The sequence below is a fragment of the Pongo abelii genome, chromosome 19, assembly GCF_028885655.2.
Source record: "Pongo abelii isolate AG06213 chromosome 19, NHGRI_mPonAbe1-v2.0_pri, whole genome shotgun sequence".
Lineage (NCBI taxonomy): Eukaryota > Metazoa > Chordata > Mammalia > Primates > Hominidae > Pongo > Pongo abelii.
This window is the reverse complement of record NC_072004.2, coordinates 21,127,861-21,154,246: the sequence shown is the minus strand read 5'-3', so window position 1 is coordinate 21,154,246 and position 26,386 is coordinate 21,127,861. Positions and strand designations below refer to the sequence as shown.

At 41.5% G+C, this 26,386-nt stretch overlaps 1 protein-coding gene across 3 annotated transcripts in view; it reads left to right on the top strand.

Moving 5' to 3' along the window:
* AKAP10 (A-kinase anchoring protein 10) overlaps positions 1 to 25,650 on the top strand; it is a 76,765-nt gene extending 51,115 nt beyond the window's left edge. For 2 of the 3 annotated variants that reach the window (XM_024241523.3, XM_024241524.3), the window contains 5 exons: positions 4,674 to 4,783; positions 9,060 to 9,142; positions 20,133 to 20,185; positions 20,836 to 20,931; positions 23,903 to 25,650. In XM_024241523.3, the coding sequence (XP_024097291.1) occupies positions 4,674 to 4,783; positions 9,060 to 9,142; positions 20,133 to 20,185; positions 20,836 to 20,931; positions 23,903 to 23,908 (348 nt within the window). In that variant the 3' untranslated portion in view covers positions 23,909 to 25,650. The remainder of the gene's footprint in view (positions 1 to 4,673; positions 4,784 to 9,059; positions 9,143 to 20,132; positions 20,186 to 20,835; positions 20,932 to 23,902) is intronic. The other variant, XM_054536297.2, reaches the window with a different exon arrangement.
* The last annotated feature ends 736 nt before the right edge of the window (positions 25,651 to 26,386 follow it).

Genomic DNA, 26,386 nt, shown 5'->3' with positions numbered 1-26,386 from the left:
TTGTTGCCAAGTGTCTTTCACTTAGCATCATGTGTTCAAAATAGCATCATGTTATCCATGTTTGGCATGTATCAGAACTTTATTCCTCATTATGGCCAAATATCCCACTGCAAGGACTTATGACATTTTATTTGAATTGTACCCTCTTTTCTGCCATTATCAATAATGCTGCTGTGACCATTTGTGTACAGGTTTTTGTGTGGATATAGGTTTTCTTTTTTTTTTTTTAATTTGAGGTGGAGTCTTGCTTTGTCGCCCAGGCTGGAGTGCAGTGGCACAATCTCAGCTCACTGCAACCTCTGTATCCTGGGTTCAAGCAATTCTCCTGCCTCAGCCTCCCGAGTATCTGGGACTACCAGCACGTACCACCACGCCCAGCTAAATTTTTTAGTAGAGACGGGGTTTCACCATGTTGGCCAGTCTGGTCTCAAACTCCTGACCTCAAGTAATCCACCCACCTCGGCCTCCCAAAGTGCTGGGATTACAGGGGTGAGCCACCATGCCCGGCTGTGGTTTTCATTTCTTTTGTTGTATACACATAGGAGTAGAATTGCTGAGTCAAGTGGTAACTCTTAAACTTATTGAAAAACTGCCAGAGTGTTTTCCGAAGAGGCTGCACCATTTTGCAATCCCACCAGCAGTGTATGAGGTTTACAGCTTCTCCACATTTCATTGGAGCTTATTATCTGTTTGGCTGTTTTTAAAAATGATAGTCATTCCAATAAGTTCTACTTCATTGTGATTTTTGCACTTCTCTGATGAGTAATGATGTTGAGCATCTTTTCATTTGCTTATTGGCCTTTGTTCTAGCTTTGGAAAAATGTTTATTCAAATCCTTTGGCCATTTTTATTTTTATCTTTATTTATTTATTTATTTTTCAGACCAAGTCTCACTCTGTCAGCCAGGCTGGAGTAACAATGGTGTGGTCTCAGCTCACTGCAACCTCCACCTCCTGTGTTCAAGTGATTCTCCTGCCTCAGCCTCCCGAGTAGCTGGGATTACATTTCAGGCACCTGCCAGCATGCCTGGCCGATTTTTGTATTTTTACTAGAGACAGGGTTTCACTATGTTAGCCAGGCTGGTCACAAACTTCTGACCTCAGGTGATCTGACCGCCTAGGCCTCCCAAAGTGCTGGGATTACAGACGTGAGCCATTGGGCCAGGTCTAGATTTTCTTTTTTCTTTTTTTTTTTTTTTTTTGAGAAGGAGTCTTGCTCTTGTTGCCCAGGCTGGAGTGCAATGGCACAATCTCGGCTCACTGCAACCTCCGCCTCCTGGGTTCAAGCGATTCTCCTGCCTCAGCCTCCCCAGTAGCTGGGATTACAGGTGCCCACCACCACACCCAGCTAACTTTTGTATTTTTTTTTAGAGACAGGGTTTCACCATGTTGGCCAGGCTGGTCTCAACTCCTGACTTCAGGTGATCCACCTGCCTTGGCCTCCCAAAGTGCTGGGATTATAGGCGTGAGCTACCGGGCCCAGCCAATTTTCTCCTTATATTGCCCAGGCTGGTCTCAAACTCCTGGGTTCGAGTGATCCTCCTGCCTTGGCCTCCCAAAGTGTGGGGAGTACAGGCGTGAGCCACCTTGCTCAGCCCCTTTGCCCATTTTTAAATTAGATTGCCTTTTTATATTGAGTTTCAGGAGTCCTTTATATATTCTAGATAAATGTCCCTTATCAAATTATATTATTTCCAGGTATTTTCTTCACATTCTGTGAGTTGTCTTTCCTCTACCTTTTAAAAAAGGTGGTTTTTTTTGTTTTGTTTTGTTTTTTTTAAGATAAGGTCTCATTCTGCTGCCCAGGCTGGAGTGCAGTGACACAATCACAGCTCACTGCCACCTCAACTTCCTGGGCCGAAGTGATCCTCTTACTTCAGCCTCTTGAATAGCTAGGGCCATAGATACACACTATCACACCCAGCTATTTTTTTCTGTTTGTAGAGACAGATCTTACTGTGTTGCCCAGGTTGGTCTCAAACTCTAGGCTCAAAGTGATTCTCCCACCTCTGCCTCCCAGAGTGCTGGGATTACAGGTGTGAGCCACATGCAACCTGTCTTTTCACTATTAATAGTGTCTTCCTGCCTCAGCCTCCCGAGTAGCTGGGATTACAGGCACCCACCACCATGCCTGGCTGATTTTTTTGTATTTTAATAGAGACAGCGTTTCACCATGTTCACCCGGCTGGTCTTGAACTCCTGACCTCAGGTGATTCACCTGCCATGGCCTCCCAAAGTGCTGGGATTATAGGCATGAGCCACTGCACCTGGCCAAAATATTGTCATCTTAACAGTATTGTCTTCTAATTTGTGAACATGGATGTATCTTCATGTATTTATGTGTTCTTTCATTTCAGCAGAATTTTGTACTTTTCAGAGTAGAAGCCTTTCACCTCCTTGGGTCATTTATTCCTATGTTTTAAGTTCTTTTCGATTCCATTATAAATGGAATTGTTTTCTTCATTTCATTTTCAAATTGTTTGATGAGAGAGCATAGAAATACAAGTGATTTTTACATGTTGATCTTGCAACTTCAACTTTGCTAAGTCTGATTGTTAGCTCTAATAGTTTTCTTGTGGATTCTTTAGGATTTTCAATATATAAGATCATGTTATTTATGGATAGAGATAGTTTTTTTTCTGGCTAGAACTTACAGAACAATGATGAGTAGAAGTGGCAAAAGCAAAAATTTTTGTCTTGTTTCCTATCTGACAGGGAAAGCTTTCAGTTTCATCATTTAATATGATGTTAGGTGTGGGTTTTCAATAAATGCCTTTTTTCAGATTCAGGAATTTCCCTATCATTCCTGATTTTTTAATGCTTTTTTTTTTTTTAATCATGAAAGGGTGTTGAATATTGTCATGTTCTTTCTGTATCAGTATAAATGATCCTATGGGTTTTGGGTTTTATTCTGTTGATGTGAAATATTAATTGATTTTCAGATGTTAAACCAACCTTGCATACCTGAGATGAATCTCACTTGGTCATGCTGTATAATCTTTTCAATATGCTGCTGGATTCCATTTACTGGTATTTGTTGAAGATTTTGTATCTGAACACTTAAGATAACATTTACACTCTATCAGAAATCAATTGACCATAAATGTGAGGGTGTATTTGTGGGTTCTTGATTCTCTTCCATTCCAAAGATAGACATACATCCATCTGTATGTCTGTCTTTATGCCAGTACCATACTCTCTTGATTACTATTGCTTTGTAATAAGTTTTGAAATCATAAAGTATAAATGAGATTTTGGTATCTGAGTAACAGTCCTCATAGAATTAGTTGGGAAGTATTCCCTCTTTATTCTGGTCCCTCTTTCTTTTTTATTTAACTGTGTATCTTGGAGATTGTTCCTTCTCAACCCATAATGAGAGCCGCTTTCCCTACCCTCCCACCCCTGCTATAGAGAGTCCTATAAGTGTCTGTTCAATTATTTTATTTACTTAACCTATTACTTAGTCGGGGACATTAAGCTTGTTTATGTCTTTTATTTTAAACAATGCTGCAATGAATATATATTCATTGTATATAAGTCATTATATATAAGTGTATATAAGTCATTTTCCATATATAAGTCATTTTCCATCAATAAAAGTCTCTCTTGTTTATAAGTCATTTTCTATCAATATAAGTCTCTCTGTAACTGAATTTTTAGAAGTGGAATTTCTAGGTCAACCTATGGCTCTGTATTTCACAAAAATACCAATTCTGGTTTTTCTTGTGGAGGTGGGGAGTAGGAGGTAGAATGCTGGAGGGGAACTTGCTGTACTCAGCTAGCTAGTCATTTTAGAAAGGTTTCCTTAGCTTCTTTTTGTCATATGGCCTCACCAAGAATCAAAAACATTCCTATTTACCCTGTAAACATGGGGCTTTACTACCCAAGATACATATTTCTGGATGGATGACAGCTTGTCATATTGAAGAAATAATGCTGTGAGTACAGCACATTTGTTGGAACTTAGGTTGTTAAGAATGTTTTATAAATTCATATATTATACATTTTATTTTATTTTATTTTTTAGTTTTTGATACAGAGTCTTCCTCTGTCGCCCAGGCCGGAGTGCAGTGGTGCAATCTGGGCTCACTGCGACCTCCATCTCCTGGGTTCAAGTGATTCTCATGTCTCAGCCTCCAGAGTAGCTATGGTTACAGGCATGCACCACCATGCCCGGCTAATTTTTGTATTTTAGTAGAAACAGGGTTTCAGCATGTTGACCATGCTGACCTCGAACTCTTGGCCTCAAGTGATTGGCCTGCCTCAGCCTCCCAAAGTGCTGGGATCCTTGTATTGGGTAAAAGATGAATATTGAGGGCTGCATGGTGGCTCATACCTGTAATCCCAGCACTTTGTGAGACTGAGATGGGAGGAGTGCTGGAGCCCAGGAGGCTGAGGCTGCAGTGAGTTGTGATCGCGCCATTGCACTTCAACCTAGGGATTGTAGGCTTCAGTCACTGTGCCCGGCCTGTACATTTTAATATTGTGCTTTCCTCTTTTAGCTATAGTATGAGGTTACATTTCAGAGTCGTTGTTAAGCATCTTAATAGTGATGAGGTTGAGTGAAAGTTACTTCTATTTCAAACACTGAAGAAAATTTTGTACAAATCTGTCACATTCCAAGCCCGGGACTGATTGTTTCATATACTTCTAATTTTACAATTTCTATTGTAGTCCAGTGTGAAAAAAGCCAGTATTAAAATACTGAAAAATTTTGATGAAGCGATAATTGTGGATGCGGCAAGTCTGGATCCAGAATCTTTATATCAACGGACATATGCCGGGTAAGCTTAGCTCATGTCTAGAATTTTTACAAGTGTAAATAACTTTGCATCTTTTAAAATTTTTAATTAAATTTTACATTTTTTCTAATCTATTATTATATGTCCAGAACTTTCACTTAGAGTGTGCAGTATAATGTGGTGGTTAAGTGTAAAGGCTCTGGAGTGACTTCCTGGGTTTTAATCTTGGCTCTGCCATTTATTGGCAGCCGCTAACCTCTTGGTATCTCAGTTTTTTCATCTGTAAAATGAGAATAATAAAGTGAAAAGATGCCAACATCATTTACTCTGGGCTGCATAACTGATACTTGGAAAAATTATTTCTTTGATTTTAAGAATTAAGTTGGTTATTAATTTTAGCTTGTAATAAAAAGATAGTGATTCATAGGATATGCCACTTACTGAAATTTACCACAGATCCAATCATAAAATCACTTTCTCTTCCCTAAAGATGGCTTGATTAACATGTAAAGGTGTGTAAAGGCTGGATTACCCTACTGATCCATACCCCAGTTCCCAGCAGTACCATGAAAAATGGATTTCAACATATTTAATTACTTTCAGTAGAAAGTAACAGTGGTAGGGCAGGCGCAGTGGCTTACACCTGTAATCCCAGCACTTTGGGAGGCCGAGGAGAGCGGGTCACGAGGTCAGGAGATTGCGACCATCCTGGCTAACACAATGAAACCCCGTCTCTACTAAAAATACAAATAATTAGCCAGGCGTGGTGGCAGGCACCTGTAGTCCCAGCTACTCGGGAGGCTGAGGCAGGAGAATGGCGTGAACCCAGGAGGCGGAGCTTGCAGTGAGCTGAGATCGTGCCGCTGCACTCCAGCCTGCGCAATGGAGCGAGATTCTGTCTCAAAAAAAAGAAAGTAACAGTGATATTGGGAGACTGAGGAGCCTAGAAAGTACTTGAAGGAAGTAAAAGGTTTGTTTGACCACACTGTATTTGGCAAGCCAGCTTTTTCAGCTGTGTCAGCTTTGTATAGTGATTTTTAGTTCTTCTTTTAGAAAATAATGGTCAAGGCCGGGCACGGTGACTCACACCTGTAATCCCACCACTTTGGGAGGCCGAGGCGGGCAGATTACCTGATCTCAGGAGTTCGAGACCAGCCTGGGCAACATGGTGAAACCCCGTCTCTACTAAAATACAAAAAGTTAGCCGGGCGTGGTGGCGTGTGCCTGTAGTCCCAGCTACTCCAGAGGCTGAGGCAGGAGAATTGCTTGAACCCGGGAGGCGGAGGTTGCAGTGAGCCAAGATCGCGCCATTGCACTGCAGCCCGGGTGACAGAGTAAGACTCTGTCTCAAAAAAAATAATAATAAAATAAAAAAGAATGTACAGTAAACCTAAATGAGTTCATTCCCAAAGATAATGTTATTCTTAAGGGATGGTTCATTTATTTAGGACCTTACATAAAGTCTATAAATTGTGTGATTTTTCACTTCTGTAATTGTGTGTGTGTATAATGTAAATATATATGTTTTTGTTTTGTTTTGTTTTTTTGAGACGGAGTCTCGCTCTGTCGCCCAGGCTGGAATGCAGTGGTGCAATCTCAGCTCACTGCAACCTCTGTCTCCCAGGTTCAAGCATTTCTTCTGCCTCATCCCCCCAAGTAGCTGGGACTACAGGCATGTGCCACCACGCCCGGCTAATTTTTTGTATTTTTAGTAGAGATGGGGTTTCACCATGTTAGCCAGGATGGTCTCAATCTCCTGACCTCATGATCCACCCACCTTGGCCTCCCAAAGTGTTGCTATTACAGGCATGAGCCACCACACCCAGCATGTATTTTTTAAATGTATAAAATGAAGCAGAAAAGAGAAATGATAATTTTTCTTCATCTTGAAGGATTATCTTCACCAGGCGCAGTGGCTCACACTTGTAATCCCAGCACTTTGGGAGGCCTCGGCAGGCGGCTCACTTGAGTTCAAAACCAGCCTGGCCAACATGGTGAAACCCTGTCTCTACTAAAAATAAATAAATAAAGACAGTTTTTAATATATGTTTTAGTTTTATGATTTTACCATCTTTCTGAAATTTTTCTCAAGGCAAGTAAATTTGTATCAGTTGGTATATTGGCACCCATCTGTGGAATAACCTATTAGGAATGTATCTCTAAAATAAGATCTACTTTGCCTGAAATAAACTGATATATTGATGTTCACAGAATTTTTCTTTTAACCGACTTGACAAATGCATTATTCTTGTCCTCAAGTGATCCACCTTCCTCAGCCTCCCAAAGTGCTGGGATTACAGGCATGAGCCACCGCACCTGGCATTATTCTTATAAAAAATTAAATTTCTAGTTAAGTTTAATGTCCTCTTTGTTCATGTACCATTGCTTATTTTCTTCCCTTCCTACTCACAGTAATCATTCTTATGGTATGCATTTTTGTTTGCTTATTTTTATGTAATTGATATTATGCTCCATTCTGTACGTTGTACTTTCATTCACAGTGAGTTTTGGACATTCCTATGTTCGTCTATACAGACTTACCTCATTTTAACTACACTGTAGTATTCCGTATATAATATTTACTATAACTCATCACTGTAGCAGAGCATCTCATAGTGTATGTATTACTGTTTTGCCATTTTGGTATCAATGAGTATTTAAGTCATTTGCAGTTTTTCCCTCTTATACCCAGTATTATAAAGGATCTCCTTTTATATGCTTCTTTGTACCAAGAGGCAGATTAAAAAAATTTTTTTTGAAAAAATTTTTGAAAAAAATGAAATGAAGTCTCACTATGTTGCCCAGGCTGGTCTCAAACTCCTAGGCTCAAGCAGTCCTTCTATCTTGGCCTCCCAAAGTGCTGGGGTTACAGGCATGAGCCACCATGCCTGGCCTAGATTTTAAATTTTGATAGCTCTTACAATTTACTTTGTAAAGTATCTGCATCATTTTATGTTCTCACCAGTCATTAATAAGAATACTTCATACTGTTGGCTGGACACAGTGGCTCATGCCTGTAATCCCAGCACTTTGGGAGGCCAAGGCGGGCAGATCAAGAGATCGAGACCACCCTGGCCAACATGGTGAAACCCTGTCTCTACTAAAAATACAAAAATTAGCTGGGCATGGTGGCGCACCCGTAGTCCCAGCTACTCGGGAGGCTGAGACAGGAGAATCACTTGAAACTGGGAGGTGGAGGTTGCAGTGAACTGAGATCGCACCACTGCACTCCAGCCTAGCAACAGAGTGAGATTCTGTCTCAAAAAAAAAAAAGAATACTTCAGACTTAATTTTTTTTCCAGTCTTAAGTTTTTGCTAATGAGATTGAGTTTCTTTTGGTATGTCTCTTGATTGTTCAGGTTTTTTCTTCTATGAATTGACTATACATCTCCTTTTCACATTATTTCTGTTGGGTGATTTTATTAGTGACTTGTTACAATTCTGTATATTTCTTCAGCATGACACTTCATTATTCAAAAAAAAAAAAAAGATTCTGTATGTTTCTCGATACTAATCATTGGTTGGTAATACCTTAAAAATAAGACCCTTACTGTATTTTTTGGTTTTTTTTTTTTTTTTTTTGGAGATAGAGTTTTGTCTGTTGCCCAGGCTGGAGTGCAGTGGTATGATCTCGGCTCTCAGCTCACTGCAACTGCAACCTCCACCTCCCTGGTTCAAGCGATTCTCCTGCCTTAGCCTCCTGAGTAGCTGGGATTACAGGCACCCACCACCACACCTGGCTAATTTTTGTATTTTTAGTAGAGACAGGGTTTCACCATGTTGGCCAGGCTGGTCTCAAACTACTGGCCTCAAGTGATCCGCCTGCCTTGGCATCCCAAAGTACTGGGATTACAGGCATGAGCCACTGTACCTAGCCACTTTTTGCTTTTTAACTTTGTTTTATAGTACTATAGTTTTAGTATAAACAAACGTATGTATACACACACTATGGCTTTATAATATATTTCAATCATTGTTAGAGCAAGGCCTACCTTTTGGCTGCTTCTTTTACAAAATAGTCTTGGCTATTCTTGTGCCTTTTTTCTTCTTTGTGAATTTTAGAATTGTAAATTACCTGTTGACTCACTATGTTTTGTAAACTGAGGATTTTGAATGGAATTGCACTCAATTAAAGATTATCTTGCTCTCTGTGCAGCCATGTTTTATTTCAAATAATCCCTACTTTAAATTACATAGGATAGCTGTAAATTGTGTTTCTGGCTTTCTAGATTTAGATGAAACGCTTAAAATTGATTTTTTTCTCCTAAATTTAAAACTGATTGTTAGAAGTTATAGTCTTCTGTTCATCCTTATTTAGGAAGATGACATTTGGAAGAGTCAGTGACTTGGGGCAATTCATCCGAGAATCTGAGCCTGAACCTGATGTAAAGAAATCAAAAGGTTTGTGGTGTTTTTATACTTCATATTAAGCCTTTACTCACATTAGTGATTGACTGTAAGTCAAAGACCACTTAAGGTTTAAACTGTTTATTTTGTAAAGTAACCACTGTATCTTTCACCTTGTGTTTATAGTCACAAGTAAGTACAAGGGCTTCCTGTAGTCACATCTTTATGCAATCTCCTCTGAATCAAAAGTTAGTGAACTTGCTTTGCCACTCCGGAAGGCACATGAATATGAAAAAGCATTCTCTATTTTCTTATTTAATGGCAAAATACCCAACCTAAGTTGGACTTAATGTTTGAGACCCTTTATTTTATTAAATTATATTTTTTCTCTTTTCTTTTTTTCCTTTTTTTTTTTTTTTGAGACAGTTCTTGCTCTGTCACCCAGACCGGAGTGCAGTGGTCTGACCTCACCTTACTGCAACCTCTGCTTCCTAGGTTCAAGCGATTTTCCTGCCTCAGCCTCCTGAGTAGCTGGGACTACAAGTGCGCACCACCACACCTGGCTAATTTTTGTATTTTTAGCAGAGATGAGGTTTCACCACGTTGGCTAAGCTGGTCTCATACTCCTGACCTCAAGCAATCCACCCACCTTGGCTTCCCAAAGTGCTGGGATTACAGGTGTGAGCCACCATGCCTAGCCTTATTAAATTATTTTTATTAAATTTCCTCAAGATTGATGAAAGTAATGAAATATATGTGGAAAATAGACTGGATTAAGAAACTGTGGCACATATACACCATGGATACTATGCAGCCATAAAAAAGGATGAGTTCATGTCCTTTGTAGGGACATGGATGAAGCTGGAAACCATCATTCTGAGCAAACTGTTTCAAGGACAGAAAACCAAACACCACATGTTCTCACTCATAGGTGGGAATTGAACAATGAGAACACTTGGACACAGGGTGGCAAGCATCACACACTGAGGCCTGTCGTGGGGTGGGGGGCTGGGGGAGGGATAGCATTAGGAGATATACCTAATGTAAATGACGAGTTAATGAGTGCAGCACACCAACATGGTACATGTATACATATGTAACAGCTACACGTTGTGCACATGTACCCTAGAAGTTCAAGTATAATAAATTTAAAAAAGAAGAAATATATGTGGAAAATATTAATAGGTCAAAATTCAAATTGTTCATTTAATCAGAAGAGTAGCTTAGTCAAATCCGAGGGTTAGACAACAGAAATCTTTTTTGTCAAGTGCATTCTTTGTGACTGATTTCATTTTCTTCCTGATTTACACAGGAAGATTTCAGAAGCAAATGTGGATCTGTGACAGATGGTATCTAGAAGTTTTTAGTTTGGTTGAATTGACAGTATTTTATTGAGTAAAAGATACTAATTTTTGTAAGAAGAAAAATTCAATTTTGAGAAGTATGTTTAAGATTAAGAGCTATTGGCCAGGCGCTGTGGCTCATGCCTGTAATCCTAGCACTCTGGGAAGCCGAAGCAGGTGGGTCACGAGGTCAAGAGATTGAGACCATCCTGGCCAACATGGTGAAACCCCGTCTCTACTAAAAACACAAAAATTAGCCAGGCGTGGTGGCACATGCCTGTGCACCTGCCTCCAGGTTTAAGTGATCCTACTGCCTCAGGCTCCCGAGTAGCTGAGATTACAGGCGCCATGGCTAATTTTTGCATTTTTAGTAGAGACACGGTTTCACTACATTGGCCAGGCTGGTCTGGTCTCAAACTCCTGACCTCAGGTGATCTGCCCGCCTTAGCCTCCCAAAGTGCTGGGATTACAGGCATGATTCACCGTGTCTGGCCGATCTTATTTTCTTTTTTTTTTTCTGAGACGGAGTCTTGCTGTGTCGCCCAGAGCTGGAGTGCAATGGTGCGATCTCGGCTCACTGCAACCTCTGCCTCCTGGGTTCAAGCAATTCTCCTGCCTCAATCTTCCAAGTAGCTGGGATTACAGGCGCGCGCCACCACATCTAGCTAATTTTTGTATTTTTTGTAGAGACAGGGTTTCACCATGTTGGCCAGGCTGGTCTCGAACTCCTGACCTCGTAATCTGCCCACCTCGGCCTCCCAAACTGCTAAGATGACAAGTGTGAGCCACTGCGCCCAGCCATCTTATTTTCTTTCTTTTTTTTGCCGGGTGGGAGGGGGACAGAGGCTAGCTCTGTCGCCAGGCTGGAGTGCAATGGCACGATCTCGGCTCACTGCAACCTCCGCCTCCTGGGTTCAGGTGATTCTCCTGTAATCTCAGCCTCCCGAGTAGCTGGGATTACAGGCATGCACCGCTACGGCCAGCTAATTTTTGTATTTTTAGTAGATACGGGGTTTCACCATGTTGGCCAGGATGGTCTCCATCTCCTGACCTCGTGAGCCACCATGCCTGGCCCATTTTATTTTCTTAATGCAACTATTGTTTAGGTAATTAATTGCATCTCTTCATTTTGATGAGTTATCTACTTTTTGGTCAGATATACATTTGACAGAGAAAGTAAAAAATGCAACAATTATTGAAGTAATTTAAACCAAAAAAAGGCCTATTACCTGGTTGACCTTATTTATCCAAATAATTACTTTATTTCCTGTTTTGTCAGAGAAGTCTTAGGTACACAGTTGGGAAGAATCTTAAGACTGAAGGAAAATCTACACAGTTCCTTCAGCAAATAATATTTTGCTTTTCCTGAGTTAAGGAAAGGGAAAAAAAAATGTGTGTGTGTATGTTTTAAGTAAATGATTTTTGAGTGCCTCTTTGTGTACTTGTATTCACATGGCAGGTTAGAAGATTCAGATCTTGCTTTCAAAAATTTGACAGTCTATTAGTTATGTGCCTTTTTTTTTTCTTTTTTTGAGACAGTCTTGCTCTGTCGCCCAGGCTGGAGTGCAATGGCACGATCACGGCTCACTGCAACCTCTGCCCCCCAGGTTCTAGCAATTATTCTGCCTCAGCCTCCCAAGTAGCTGGGATTATAGGCACTTGCCACCACGCCTGGCTAATTTTTTGTTATTTTTAGTAGAGATGGGGTTTTGCCATGTTGACCATGCTGACCTCAAGACTCTTGGCCTCAAGTGATCCGCCCGCCTTGGCCTCCCAAAGTGCCGGGCTTACAGGTGTAAGCTTGTATTGGGTAAAAGAACAATATTGGGGGCTGCATGGTGGTTCATACCTGTAATCTGAGCACTTTGTGAGACTGAGACGGGAGGAGTGTTGGAACCCAGGAAGGTGAGGCTGCGGCTGCAGTGAATTGTGATCACGCCATCGCACTTCCACCTAGGTAATGGAGCAAGATCGTGTCTCTAAAAAACAAAACACAATTTTTTAAAGGAATACTGGGAAGAGGTCAGTGGTGAATTTAGAACAGAGGAAGTGCCAGATGACCTTTGTGAGGCATTGGCCAGGAAGAACTCTACAGTGTCTTTAGGTAGCTTCTGTCCATAAGGATAATGGGGTCTCCTCCCCAGTATTAATAGAAAATCTCTGAGCTGTTTTTTTGTTTTTTTGTATTTTTGTTTTTTCCTGAGACGGAGTCTCTCTCTGTCACCCAGGCTGGAGTGCTGTGGCGCGATCTCGGCTCACTGCAAGCTCCACCTCCCGAGTTCACACCATTCTCCTGCCTCAGCCTCCTGAGTAGCTGGGACTACAGGTGTCCACCACCACGCCCGGCTAATTTTTTGTTACTTTTAGTAGAGACGGGGTTTCACCATGTCAGCCAGGATGGTCTCGATCTCCTGACCTCGTGATCCACCCGCCTCTGCCTTGCAAAGTGCTGGAGTTACAGGCGTGAGCCACCGTGCCTGGCCTGGTTTGTTTGTTTGTTTGTTTGTTTGTTTATTTTTTGAGACGGACTCTCACTCTGTCGCCCAGGCTGGAGTGCAGTGGCACGATGTCGGCTCACTGCAAGCTCTGCCTCCCAGGTTCAAGCCATTCTCCTGCCTCAGCCTCCTGAGTACCAGGGACCACAGGCACCCGCCACCACGCCCGGCTAATTTTTTGTATTTTTAGAAGAGACGGGGTTTCACTGCATTAGCCAGGATGGTCTTGATCTCCTGACGTCGTGATCCGCCTGCCTCGGCCTCCCAAAGTGCTGGGATTACATGGGTGAGCCACGGCGCCTGGCCCGATTTTTTTTTTTTTTTTTTAATCTGGTCTTATACCTCTGACAGCTGATGAAGAAGTGCTCCTGCTTCATATGTGTGTGTGTTAGCATAGTGTTAGCATAGCATAGGTGTTCGGTGTTTGCAGTTTGTTTCTGTTTGTTTTATATGAATTAAGGTGAAGATATATAGGAAATTTTTTCCCAAACCACTATCTCTGCTCATTCTATTCATTCAGTCTGTTTATGTTATTCCTTCATTCATTCATTTTATAGAACAGTGGAGTGCCTACTGTATGCATCTATTGTTTTGGGTCCTGGGGAAGAAAACAAAGTTCCTGCTTTCATGGAACTTACATTATATTGGCGGAGACAGTAACAGACAAACAAATGTAGCCTGTGTACATGTGTTACATGAAAAGCAGGGTAGGGGGCTGGGAGAGAGTACTACGGAGTGCTATTTTCGAGGTGGTTGTCAGGAAAGGCCTCACTGAGGAGATGGCATTTTGAGTAGACCTGAGCACAGTGGGGGCGTAAGCCCAGGCAGCATGTGGAGGAAGAGTGTTCTTGGTGGAAGGAACAAGGATAGAGGCCCGAAGCTAGAGAGCTCAGCATGATCAAGGAACAGCAAGCCCCGTGTGGCTGGAATGGAGTGAGCAAAGGAATGAGCAGTAGAAGGTGAGTGAGTTGGGAGGTCACCAGAGACCATGGCAAGGACTTGAAAGTGTCAGGGACACATTGGAAGTTGGAGCAGGGAAATGATGGGATTTATGTTTTGTTTTTGTTTTATGTTTAGTGTTTTTAAGGGATTGCTCTATCAGCTATTTGGAAAATTTAGTGTAGGGCTTCAAGAAGAGAAGCAGAGAAACAACATTCTTGCCATAGTCATAGTCTAAGTAAGGGATGATGGTGGTGTGGATTAGGCTGGTGGTGGAAGACCAGTCCGGTTCGGGTTGTATTTGAAGGTAGAGGCAAAAAGATTATATTTCTGCCAGCAAGCCCATCTATGAAGTTACTTGTATTATTAATTTAATTGAGACATGCCCACATAAACTAATAAATAGGAATTTCTGCAGTTTGGTTAAACACCCCCATATATCCTGGTTCTTCTTTTAGTTGTCCAGATGTCTCTTTAAGTCAAGTATTTTTTGGTTGTGTAGGAGCCTAGAGATTGAATTTATTCACCCAGAAGGTATTTGAGTGATTACTGTGTGTCAGGGCATAGTCTCAGCCTGTTTTACTCCAGCTTGGTTCCTTTTTAATGACCCTGACTTGTTAAGCATATCAGTTATCCTACAGAATGTTTAATCTTCTGAACTTTCCTGGTTGTGTTATTTAGCTTATTTCTCTGTCCTTGACATTTCTTGTAAACTGGAAGTTACACCTATAGTCTTGATGATTCGTGTTACACATTGTAGATTAGAACACGTGTTGTATATGGTGTTTTTGAAAGGCTCTCTGTATATTGTTCTGTACATTAAAATATTGCCTGAATGGATACACATAAAATTTAACAGTGATTACATTAGAGATGAGAAGAAAGAGGTGCCTTTTACTTTTCAATATACCTTTTCCTCTGCTTTTTGAATTTTCTTGCCCTTTTGCATACTTTATTGCTTAATCATCCACCTCATCTCTTCCCCTGTGGCTTCCTGTTACATTTGGAATGAAATCTAGCCTCTTTGCTGTTACCTGTGGATGTCCCTTGCTGGCCTCTGTCACCTTACTTTGAACCACTCCTTTCATGGACTGAGCTCTCAGTGGACTATCTTTTATTCTTTTGCTGAAGTTTCTTCACTTTTGAGGGCCTCTGCAGTTGCTGTTTCATGGCTGTGGCAAGCCCTGCCATGGCTTTCATGCAAGGATGGTTCCTCCTTCTCATCTCAATATTATCTCTTCAGAGAGGGACTTTCCCAACTCTGATGATCTAAAATCCTTTGTATATACCACTCACTACCACTTCTTTCTTTTCTTTTTCTTTTACTTTTATCTTTTTTTTTTTTTTTTTTTTTGAGATAGGGTCTTGCTCTGTTGCCCAGGCTGGAATCACGACTCACTGCAGCCTCAACTTCTTGGGTTCAAATGATCCTCTCACCTCAGTCTCTCGAGTAGCTGGAACTGCAGGCACACACCACCATACTTGGCTTATTATTTTACTTTTTGTAGAGACAGGGTTTCACCAAGGCTGGTCTCAAAGTCCTGCCTCAAGCAATCCACATCTCTCAGCCTCCCAAAGTGTTGGGTTACAGGAGTGAACCACCACGCCCGGCCTATTTTCTTATTCACTGTCTAAAATTATCTTGTTCATTTATTTACATACTTATTTATAGCTTATTTCTCAGCTGGACATGGTGCCTCACACCTGTAATCTCAATACTTTGGGAGGCTGGGTTGGAAAATTGGTTGAGCCCAGGACTTTAAGACCAGCCTGGGCAACAAAGTGAGACCCTGTCTATAAAAAATTGTTTAAAAATTAGCTGGACGTGGTGGCACACACCTGTGGTCCCAGCTACTTGGGAGGCGGAGGTGGGAGAATCGCTTGGGCCCAGGAGGTTGAGGTGACAGTGAGCCATGATTGTGCCACTGCACTCTATCCTAGTGACAGAGTGAGACCCTGTGTCTAAAAAGTAAATAAAAATAGTTTCTCTTTCATGACTAGAATATTACCTCTATGTGGGCAGGGAGTTTGTCTATATTATTTGGCACTATATTTCCTGATTCTGAAATTATGCCTAGCACATGGTAAGTACTCCTTAAATATTTATTGACTGAATTATTTAATACTTCAGAATTTCATTTGGGATTATCTGAGTGGTAAGATTACGGATTATATTTATTTAAGAAAAAAATCATTTTTTAAACTTGGTTGCCCTTTGCCACACTGACATAGACACTAAGTTTTCTTAGCCAGATTACTTCTGAGGATACTCACAGAGGCCATTCTCTTCTCAGTCCCCAAATAATTGATATTTCTTAGCACTTTCAAGCTAATGCAATTCGTAGATGATGTATCTGTGTATATCATATCCTCATTCTACAAATGTAGAAATTGAAGGCTGGGCACAGTAGCTCTCGCCTGTAATCTCAGCAGTTTGGGAGGCCAAGGCGAGCAGATCACTGAGGACAGGAGTTAAGACCAGCCTGGCCAACATGGTAAAGCCTTGCCTCTATTAAAAATACAACAATTAGGGCCGGGCGTGGTGGCTCACGCCTGTAATCCCAGCACTTTGGGAGGCCAAGGCAGGCAGATCACGAGGTCAGGAGTTCGAGACCATCCTGGCTAACACAGTGAAACCCCGTCTCTACTAAAAATACAAAAAATTAGCCAGGCATGGTGGCACGCGCTTGTAGTCCCAGCTGTCGGGAGGCTGAGGCAGATGAATCCCTTGAACCCGGGAGGCGGAGGTTGCAGTGAGCTGAGATTGCACCAGCCTGGTCAACAGAGTGAGACTCTGTTTCAAAAAAAAAAAAAACAATTAGCCAGGCATGGTGGCGGGTACGGGTACCTGTAATCCCAGCTACTAGGAAGGCTGAGGGAGGAGAATCGCTTAAACCCAGGAGGTAGAGTTTGCAGTGGGCTGATAATGCACCACTACATTTCAGCCTGGACAACAGAGTGAGACTCCATCTTAAAAAAAAAAAAAAAAAACAAGAAATTGAGAAATGTGGAGATTGTGGTTTGTGATTTGTTAGGAATCACACAGCAGGTTAGTAGCAACTACAGGGCTTTGGTTCAGAATACCATCTTGACGATGGTTTGTTTACAGTTCGGCTCCCCTTCCTCTGCCTTTCTCTCCTTCCTTATTGAGGGCAGCTGGAAAGAATTTTCATCATTTACTAGCCTATAGTTTTAATTTGAGTTTTGAAACCTTGATAATAGAGCACAGAGGAGAAGACTGAGTTTTCTTTTTTTGAGACAGTCTCACTCCATGGCCCAGGCTGGAGTGCAGTGACACCATCTCAGCTCGTTGCAACCTCTGCCTCCCAGGTTCAAGCAATTCTGCCTCAGCCTCTCGAGTAGCTGAGATTACAGGCACGTGTCACCATGCCCAGGTAATTTTCTGTTTTTGTTTCGTTTTGTTTTTTTCTGAGATGGAGTCTTGCTCTGTCACCCAGGCTGGAGTGCAGTGGTGCAATCTTGGCTCACTCAAACCTCTATCTCCTGGGTTCAAGCAATTCTTCTGCCTCAGCCTCCCTAGTAGCTGGGACTACAGGTACGTGCCACCATCCCTAGTTCATTTTTGTATGTTTAGTAGAGATGGGGTTTCATTATGTTGACCAGGCTGGTCTCGAACTCCTGATCTCAGGTGATCTACCCGTCTCAGTCTCCCAAAGTGCTGGGATTATTGGCACACACCTATTTTTGTATTTTTAGTGGAGACGGGGTTTCACCATGTTGGTTAGACTGGTCTCAAACTTCTGACCTCAAGTGATTTGCCTGCCCCAGCCTCCCAAAGTGCTGGGATTACAGGCGTGAGCCACCGTGCCCAGCCAACATTGAGTTTTGAAAAGAGGCTTCTGAGATTATGAGAAGGGCAAGCAAGGTAACTTAAGAAGTTACATTAAAATCATCTAAGAGACAGTGTAACAAGAAGAAATTGTAAAAGGATGTTATGAGCATGTGCCCATGTAGTGGCAATCCCTTGTGCTTGGATACAGTGGTGGGAGACAAAACTGTACTTAAATTGATTAATCCCTTACATGTCATTTTAAGGAGCTTAGACTGACTCCCATCATGTAGACATCAGAGATTTCTTTTTTTTTTTTTTTTTTTTTTTTTTTGAGACAGAGCTTTGCTCTTGTTGCCGAGGCTGGAGTTCAATGGTGCGATCTCGGCTCACCACAACCTCCGCCTCCCAGGTTCAAGCAATTCTCCTGCCTCAGCCTCCCGAGTAGCTGGAATTACAGGCATGCACCACCACGCCCGGCTAATTTTGTATTTTTAGTAGAGAAAGGGTGTCTCCATGTTGAGGCTGGTCTCGAACTCCTGACCTCAGCTGATCCTCCTGCCTTGGCCTCCCAAAGTGCTGGGATTACAGGCATGAGCCACCGTGCCCGGCCCAGAGATTTCTAAACAGAATTCTAACCAGATGCTTTTCCCTGTCAGTAGAATGAGAATGAATTGGAGTTGGGAGAGACTGGCATGAGGGACACCAGTCAGCCAGTGGAATTAGCTGGTAATGTAGATAGGAGAGGAAAAAGATTCAAAGTTAGGTAGTGGTAGCAAGAATTAGAGGGAAGGTCAGATTTATGATACGTCCAAGGTTGAATTCTAAGGTGAAATTTGGTGGCAGGTTTCATGTGTAAATTGGGAAGGTAGATTGAGTTTTTTTAACATGGGTTCTCTAACATGTCAATAGAGTGACTCTGCAGGGGGGCCTGACGAGAGAATGGTGCATGGGGTGATTCAACAGCCAGTTGAGCCTTCATGCAGAGCATTTAACACTGTGACTCGGTAGACTCTGGTTGGCAGTAAAATTTCATTAAGCCAATATTTAAACCCTTAGGTAATAATAAAAATTGAGGGAAAAGGATCCAGGTTTTGTATTTTTTATGAATTCAGTTATTGAATTAAACGGGACCTTGCCTCAAGAAATAATCTACCAACAATTAACTTGTTTTAAAGCAAAGTTAGGAAGTGAGCATGTTCAAATTATTAAATAAAAAAGTAAGCTGTGTATTTCATTCATAGAAATAGAGGCTGGCCTACTTCGGATGATTCTCAGCATGTGATTACAGATGTGGGCTTACACACCCTAGGGAGTTAAGGTGTACTCTGGCTTGGATAGAGTAGAGCTCTTTGAAACTCTTCTCTCACCCAGCTAGTTTATATAGACTAGAGAACTAGAATGTAGCAGCATACTCTGTCTTAGAAGCCCTTTTATATAGGAGCTGGTCTGGAAGGTTTGAAAACATAACATATGTGTTGGTGTCTCCCAATGTATTGCTAGATTCTTACCCAAGAGCATTATCCTGGTTAGGGTTTTGTTTTGTTTTGTTTTTTAATGTTTGCCACAAACTAACACTAGATGTTAGAGAAGAAAAGTCCAGAACTCTGAAACACCTTTTCAAAAGTTTTTCAAGCCATGATGTTTGCAAGTTAAATACTCTGTTATGTAAGCAATATAATCAGTTTTTATTAATGTAACATTCCTTAGTGTTTTGGGGTATCACAAAAAAGAATATCCATATCTGGAAGCAGCAGCTTTTAAATAAGACCATTGTGGTGGTGGTGATGGTGGGTTTTTTTTTTTTTTTTTTGAGACAGAGTCTTGCTCTGTCGCCCAGACTGGAGTACAATGGTGCAATCTCGACTTAACCGCAACCTCCGCCTCCTGGGTTCCAGCGATTCTCCTGCCTCCGCCTCCCAAGTAGCTGGGATTACAGGTGCCTGCTACCCAGCTAATTTTTTTTATTATTTATATTTTTAGTAGAGACATGGTTTCATCATGTTGGCCAGACTGGTCTCAAACTCCTGACCTCAGGTGATCTACCCACCTCAGCCTCCCAAAGTGCTAGGATTACAGGCGTAAGTCACCGTGCCCGGCCTTTTTTTTTTTTTTTTTTTTTTTTTTTTTGGAGATGGAATCTCGCTCTGTTGCCCAGGTTGGAGTGCAGTGGCACGATCTCAGCTCACTGCAACCTCTGCTCCCGGGTTCAAGCAATTCTTCTGCCTCAGCCTCCTGAGTAGCTGGGATTATAGGCGCCTGCCACCATGCCTGGCTGATTTTTATTATTTTAGTAGAGACGGGTTTCACCATGTTGGCCAGGCTGGTCTTGAACTCCTAACCTCAGGTGAATCACCCACCTCAGCCTCCCAAAGTGCTGGGATTACAGGCATGAACCACCACGCCAGCCAAATAAGAGCATTTTTAATGTAAAATTATGCATGAAATGTACATTCAATTTTGTCTTTGTTTACTAGGATCCATGTTCTCACAAGCTATGAAGAAATGGGTGCAAGGAAATACTGATGAGGTAAATTCTACCTTTAGGATAAAGAGATTGCTGTTTATAAGTGCCACCCTCATGTAAGTGAGGTTTAAAATTTTCCTTTTCTTTAGTTCCCGTGTTTAAGCAGCATGGCACATTTATGCTCTCTTACCCAGAATGTACCAAGAAAGGGTGGTCCCTTCTTAACATCTAACAATTGCCTGGTAGTAGCAGTGAAGGTATCTTCAGTCCAGAGGCTAGGACCACTGAAGGATATACATGCATTCAAGTTTCCATCAGCCAGCAGGCATCAGTAATGAATGTGTAGATCAAAAGCTCAAATGTTTCCTTCCCCACCGGCAGTTTTACTTTAAGTAGTGGAGGCTTGCTTTTTTAATAGTTAATTAAGTACATTGAGAGATGGGAGGTGAAAAAAGGAAAATGTTTTATTTTGACCATCTAATATGAAAGTAGTTCAGTGTTAGGTATCCAGTAGTTGACACTGGAAGACAGGGAATGACATGTTAATATTCATAGCCAGAGGGTGGCCCAGGTTTTTTCGTACATGGGAATGAAATTCTTATCCAAATAAGTGGAAATGATGTGCATAAGCCATTTGTTAAGAGCACTGAGTATGTGCATCTCAATCCATCTAATGAATAACCATTATCACCAGTTTAAATTATTTTCTTTAGGCCCAGGAAGAGCTAGCTTGGAAGATTGCTAAAATGATAGTCAGTGATGTTATGCAGCAGGCACAGTATGATCAACTGTTAGAGAAATCTACAAAGGTAAGGATGACTTCGTTTTGTGTAAACTAAAAAGTATTATTTTCCAGGTGTAAAAATAAAAAAGAACATAAGGGGTTTCTTTGCCTTTGAAGGATTAACTGCTGTGGGGATTACCTTCTTATCATAAGCAACTAGAAAATAGACAAACTAAATGAAACAACTGTTTGCATATATTGGACAATGGGCAATACAGGGAAACCATTGAAACCAAACAAAGCCCAGTAGTCTTGCTGAACGAAAGAGTTAAAAATCAAAGTTCAGGCCAGGTGCAGTGGCTCACGCCTGTAATCCCAACACTTTGGGAGGCCAAGGCGGGTGAATCACTTGAGGTCAGGAGTTCAAGACCAGCCTGGCCAACATGGTGAAACCCTGTCTTAGCTGGGTGTGGTGGCAGGCGCCTGTAATCCCAACTATTTGGGAGGCTGAGGCAGGAGAATCGCTTGAACCAAGGAGGCGGAGGTTGCAGTGAGCCGAGATCACACCACTGCACTTCAGCCTGGGCGACGAGTGAAACTCCGTCTCAAAAAAAAAAAAATCAAAGTTCAGAGAGCTCAATTTGAGTAGAAGTTGTAGGATAAGGTACCAGAAAAGAGGAAGCTGCCCAGAAAGAAAGCCGTAGAGATATTTAGAGAGGTTCCCATGGATCCTTGGCCTAGGAGTGATCTGTATATGTGTGGGGTGAAAATGCATATGTCCAGGTAGAGAACCCCCCAGAAATTAGTAGGCTGAATGATTGCTGGAACATAGGGCTAAGAAAAGTTCATGGCCAGAAGGATCTGGCCAGAGTAGAGAGACTTTGTAATACACAAGGCATTGGGTAGTATCTTCACAAAGGTTATGCCTTACTACTGAAGATAAATTAGTCCTAGAGTACAAGCACCTGAACCAAGTTTCAAAGCAAATTTTTAAAGGATCAAATTACCCTGTAACAACTGCATGCCAAAACAAAGGGCTAACCCTCTTTACAGTAACACAACAAAATTCAGCACTTCACAGTGTAAAGTTAGATGTCTGACGTCCAGGCTGGGCGCAGTGGCTCATGCCTGTAATCCCAGCACTTTGGGAGGCCGAGGCAGGTAGATGACCTGAGGTCAGGGGTTCAAGACCAGCCTGGCTAACATGGTACAACCCCGTCTCTATTAAAAATAAAAAAACTTAGCCAGGCATGGTGACGGGCGCCTGTGATCCCAGCTACTTGGGAGGCTGAGGCAGGAGAATTGCCTGAACCCAGGAGGTAGAGACTGCAGTGAGCCGAGATCGCACCACTGCACTCCGGTCTGGGCAAAAAGAGCAAAACTCAGGCTCCAAAAAAATAAAAAAAAGAATGTCTGACATCAATCACAAATTACCAAGCATGACATGAAGTTGACCTATAACCAGGAGAAAAGTCAATCTATAGAAGCAGACCCAGATGTGAGAAAGATGGTGAATTTAGCAGACAAAGACCATCAAGTGGCTATTTTAAATATTAAAAATATGTTCAGGTGGCCAGGTGCAGTGGCTCATGCCTGTAATCCCAGCACTTTGGGAGGCCAAGATGGGTAGGAGTTCAAGACCAGCTTGGCCAATATAGTGAAACCCCTTCTCTACTAAAAATACAAAAAAATTAGCTGGGCATGGTGGTAGGCGCCTATAGTCCCAGCTATGTGGGAGGCTGAGGCACAAGAATCACTTGAACCCGGAAGGTGGAGGTTGAGGTTGCAGTAAGCTGAGATTGCACCACTTGTACTCCAGCCTGGACAACAGAGTGAGACTCTGTCTCAAAAAAAAAAAAAAAAGTTCAAGGATGTCAAGGAAAACAAGAGTATTATGAGAAAAATGCAAAATAGTTTTAAAAGAACCAAATGGAATTTCTTGAAATAAAAAATACCAGAAATGGGGGCCGGGCGTGGTGGCTCACGTCTATAATCCCAGCACTTTGTGGGGGCTGAGGCAGGCAGATCACCTGAGATCGGTAGTTCAAGGCCAGCCTGACCAACATGGAGAAACCTCATCTCTACTAAAAATACAAAATTAGCTGGGTGTGGTGGCGCATGCCTGTAATCCCAGCTACTCGGGAGGCTGAGGCAGGAGAATTGCTTGAACCCAGGAGGCAGAAGTTGCGGTGAGCTGAGATTGCACCAGTGCACTCCAGCTTGGGCCACAAGGGTGAAACTCCGTCTCAAAAAACAAAACAAAACAAAACAAAAAAACAGTAGACTTGAAGAACTAGCTGAGTTTTTCTTTACTTTAGGCAGTAAGTGTGACCTTTTGCAGGTGACTACTTTAGTTCCTCATGTCCTCATTAGTAGATCAGAGAAATTCGACACCAAAACCCCAAAAGAAAAACCCCTTCTAATCCTCATTCCATGATTTTATGAATGCACAAAGTCCTAGGCCTGTGAAGGAATACTCAGTCTCTTTATCCTGTGTTGATACCTCTCTGCTTCAGCCTCCAACTCGACATTTGCCTATAGGATGTACTTGGACATTCAGCATAAACTACCTCACACCATTACTGAATTGCTTCCTGTGCACGTGTCCCATGCCACAATACGGGGACCTTGTCTTCTGTGATATTTGTCCCCAGTGCTGTGACTACAGGAGGGAGTCAGTGAATGTCTGCATGTATGTCTTTACCATCCCTCTTGAATATGCTGTAGGGTTAATTCCTAGAAGTAGAATTACTCTGTTGAAAATTGGCAATATTTTTCATTCTAATATCTATTGCCAACATGGGAAAGCAAGTCTGGATACCAGTCCTTGTTATATGCCCCTTGGGTAAGTTACCTAACCTCTTTAAGCTTCTGTTCACTCATATGTTAACAAGGAAAATTACAATATTTTACCTCACAAAATTGTAGTCAGCTTCTGGCTGTCATAAACTCTGGTATATAGTAAACACTAAATTTGGTGTCCATCCTTAATTTGTAATAATAGGTCACTTGTTAGAGAAATGCACCTTACCATTTTCTTTCTTTTCTTTTTTCAGTTATGACTCAAAACTTGAGATAAAGGAAATCTGCTTGTGAAAAATAAGAGAACTTTTTTCCCTTGGTTGGATTCTTCAACACAGCCAATGAAAACAGCACTATATTTCTGATCTGACACTGTTGTTTCCAGGAGAGAATGGGAGACAATCCTAGACTTCCACCATAATGCAGTTACCTGTAGGCATAATTGATGCACATGACGTTCACACAGTGAGAGTCTTAAAGATACAAAATGGTATTGTTTACATTACTAGAAAATTATTAGTTTTCCAATGGCAATAACCCATTTATGAGAGTGTTTTAGCCTACTGGAATAGACAGGGACCACATCCTCTGGGAAGCAGATAAGCATAGAACTGATACTTGATGCACACTCGTAGCAGTAACTCATCCCTAACAGCATCGTAAAGCAGGTGCCAGAGGTGCTTTGCTTTGTTCTTCCAAAGCAGGTGAGTCAGCCCCACCGAGAGCCAGGCTGCTTTGAGTGGCAGTGTGGTGCTAGCAGCTTCAGTGGAACAGGGTGAGAGTTAATTATGCAGTCTTCCTTGACAGCGGCATTAATTTGGAAGGAAACTGACAAGTCATGGGTCAAGTTTCAGTGACTTCTTCCTTCCTCTGATGGCAGTATACAGTTTTCACATTTTAATTCCTCCTCCTGAGATGCACTATACTTAAAACCATTCTCTCCCCTGCTAACAGAAGGGTGTGAATCTGGTTTACTTTGAGCATTAGGATTGTGCCCCTCTGGAATTCTGCACTCCAGTTACTTAACTTTCCCTTCAGAATACATGTGGAAAGAAAGAAATAGCGATGACTCCAATTTTGGCCCTGTGGCACCTTGAACAAAACAGTTCTTCCCAAATTATACTTTAAAAAAAAAAAATAAGGTGAGCAGGATGACTGGGGAGAGAGAAACATTTGAGTTTGACTGCCTCCCCCATTCTTTGCTATGAGCTGGAAAGTGTGCAGTTGGTGGTCTTTCTTCTCCTTTCTTTAGGACAGTAAGAGACTCACTGCACTTCTGCTCAGTTGGCTTCTGCATCGGGATCGCACAGCCATCAGCAGGGCTGCCCAGTTGGTGAGCACACTCCATTGACCACGTGGCGCCAGCACTTCCTCAATGCACATGATTGAGAGGAAAGAAAGTTCTCTTAGATGTTACTGCTTTTGCTCAGACTTTGCAAAAAAAAAAATATATATATATGTATAAATATATAATTATTAATCACTTTTGTCCTTGAGAAAGTCTTGAATGAACAGAGAATTTATTCCATTGCAATATTTGATTGTATAGAGGCACACTGTTTCATCGACAGAAGAAGCAAAAAGGCTTTGTGTAAGTTTTTGGTACTATGTACCACCTCTGTTATTCTTTTAAAGCTGAAGTATTCATGTACTTAAACCATATTATATTTAATTGTGTTTGATTTTAAAATATATATATATGAATTCTATTTAAAATTGTGTCAACTTTCTGCTTTCAGGGCATTTATGGCTCTTCTGTTGAAATATATTGATCTTTCCAAGTATTTTCATTTGCTTTCTAAAAACCCAGAACATGAGCCACTACTGGACTTTGCCTTGTGTTTGGAGTGTATGGCATAAACCCAAGGTTTTTATTAGGCATCTATGCTGTGATTAATTCATTTTGTTCTTTTAACAAAATATTTCCATCCACTTCACATTGCTTCAATCTTTAACAGAAAAGCAATATAAAGGTTATAGAATAAAATGTGGTTTTGGGCAACTCTTGCTGCCTCTGCATGTTTTGGAATAACAATTTCTACAAGACTTTAGGCTGTTTAAACTAGTGCTTTCAGTTAAGATAAATTCTAATCATTTCTTTGTATATACATTTTGTGCTTCTGAGCTAGAGATGCCAAGTAGTTGTAAACTGCTTATAGAATAGCAGCAAATTTGAGACTCGGCTACTTTTTTCTGCCCCACCTGCTTTGAGACACAGAAGCAGAGTGTGGCCCGAAATTATTAGCCAGATTTAATATTTGATCTAAAGTAGATCCTTGTACTCATTTTAAAGTTGGAATTCGATTCCTTCAACATGGAGCACCCACCATGTTCCAGGCTCTGTGCATTGTGCCCACAAAATAAGATTCCCTGGTGGAGTTTTTATAGGTTCAAATAATCAGTTGAACACCCTTCATCTTTATCATGTTGTTGACATTGACACAAATTGTTTAAAAAGAAAAGATATTAGAGAGAAAGTGATACCTTTGTAACTTGATGTGTCTTCATCATTCGGTAAGATTTGATGAAAGTAAAAAGCAAATGTCAGCCAAATCCAGTGAACAGCAATAAAACAGGGAGCAACTTTTTATAACTTTTTCTACTTGGATTTCAACATTCAATAGAGCTTTTCGAAATGTAAGTAGTTTACAGTACTGGAGCTTTGACTAGTTCAGTAGGAATTTGGAGGGGAAGGCCATTCTGAATTGTAACAAAGTACAAACTTCTTTGCTGTTTTA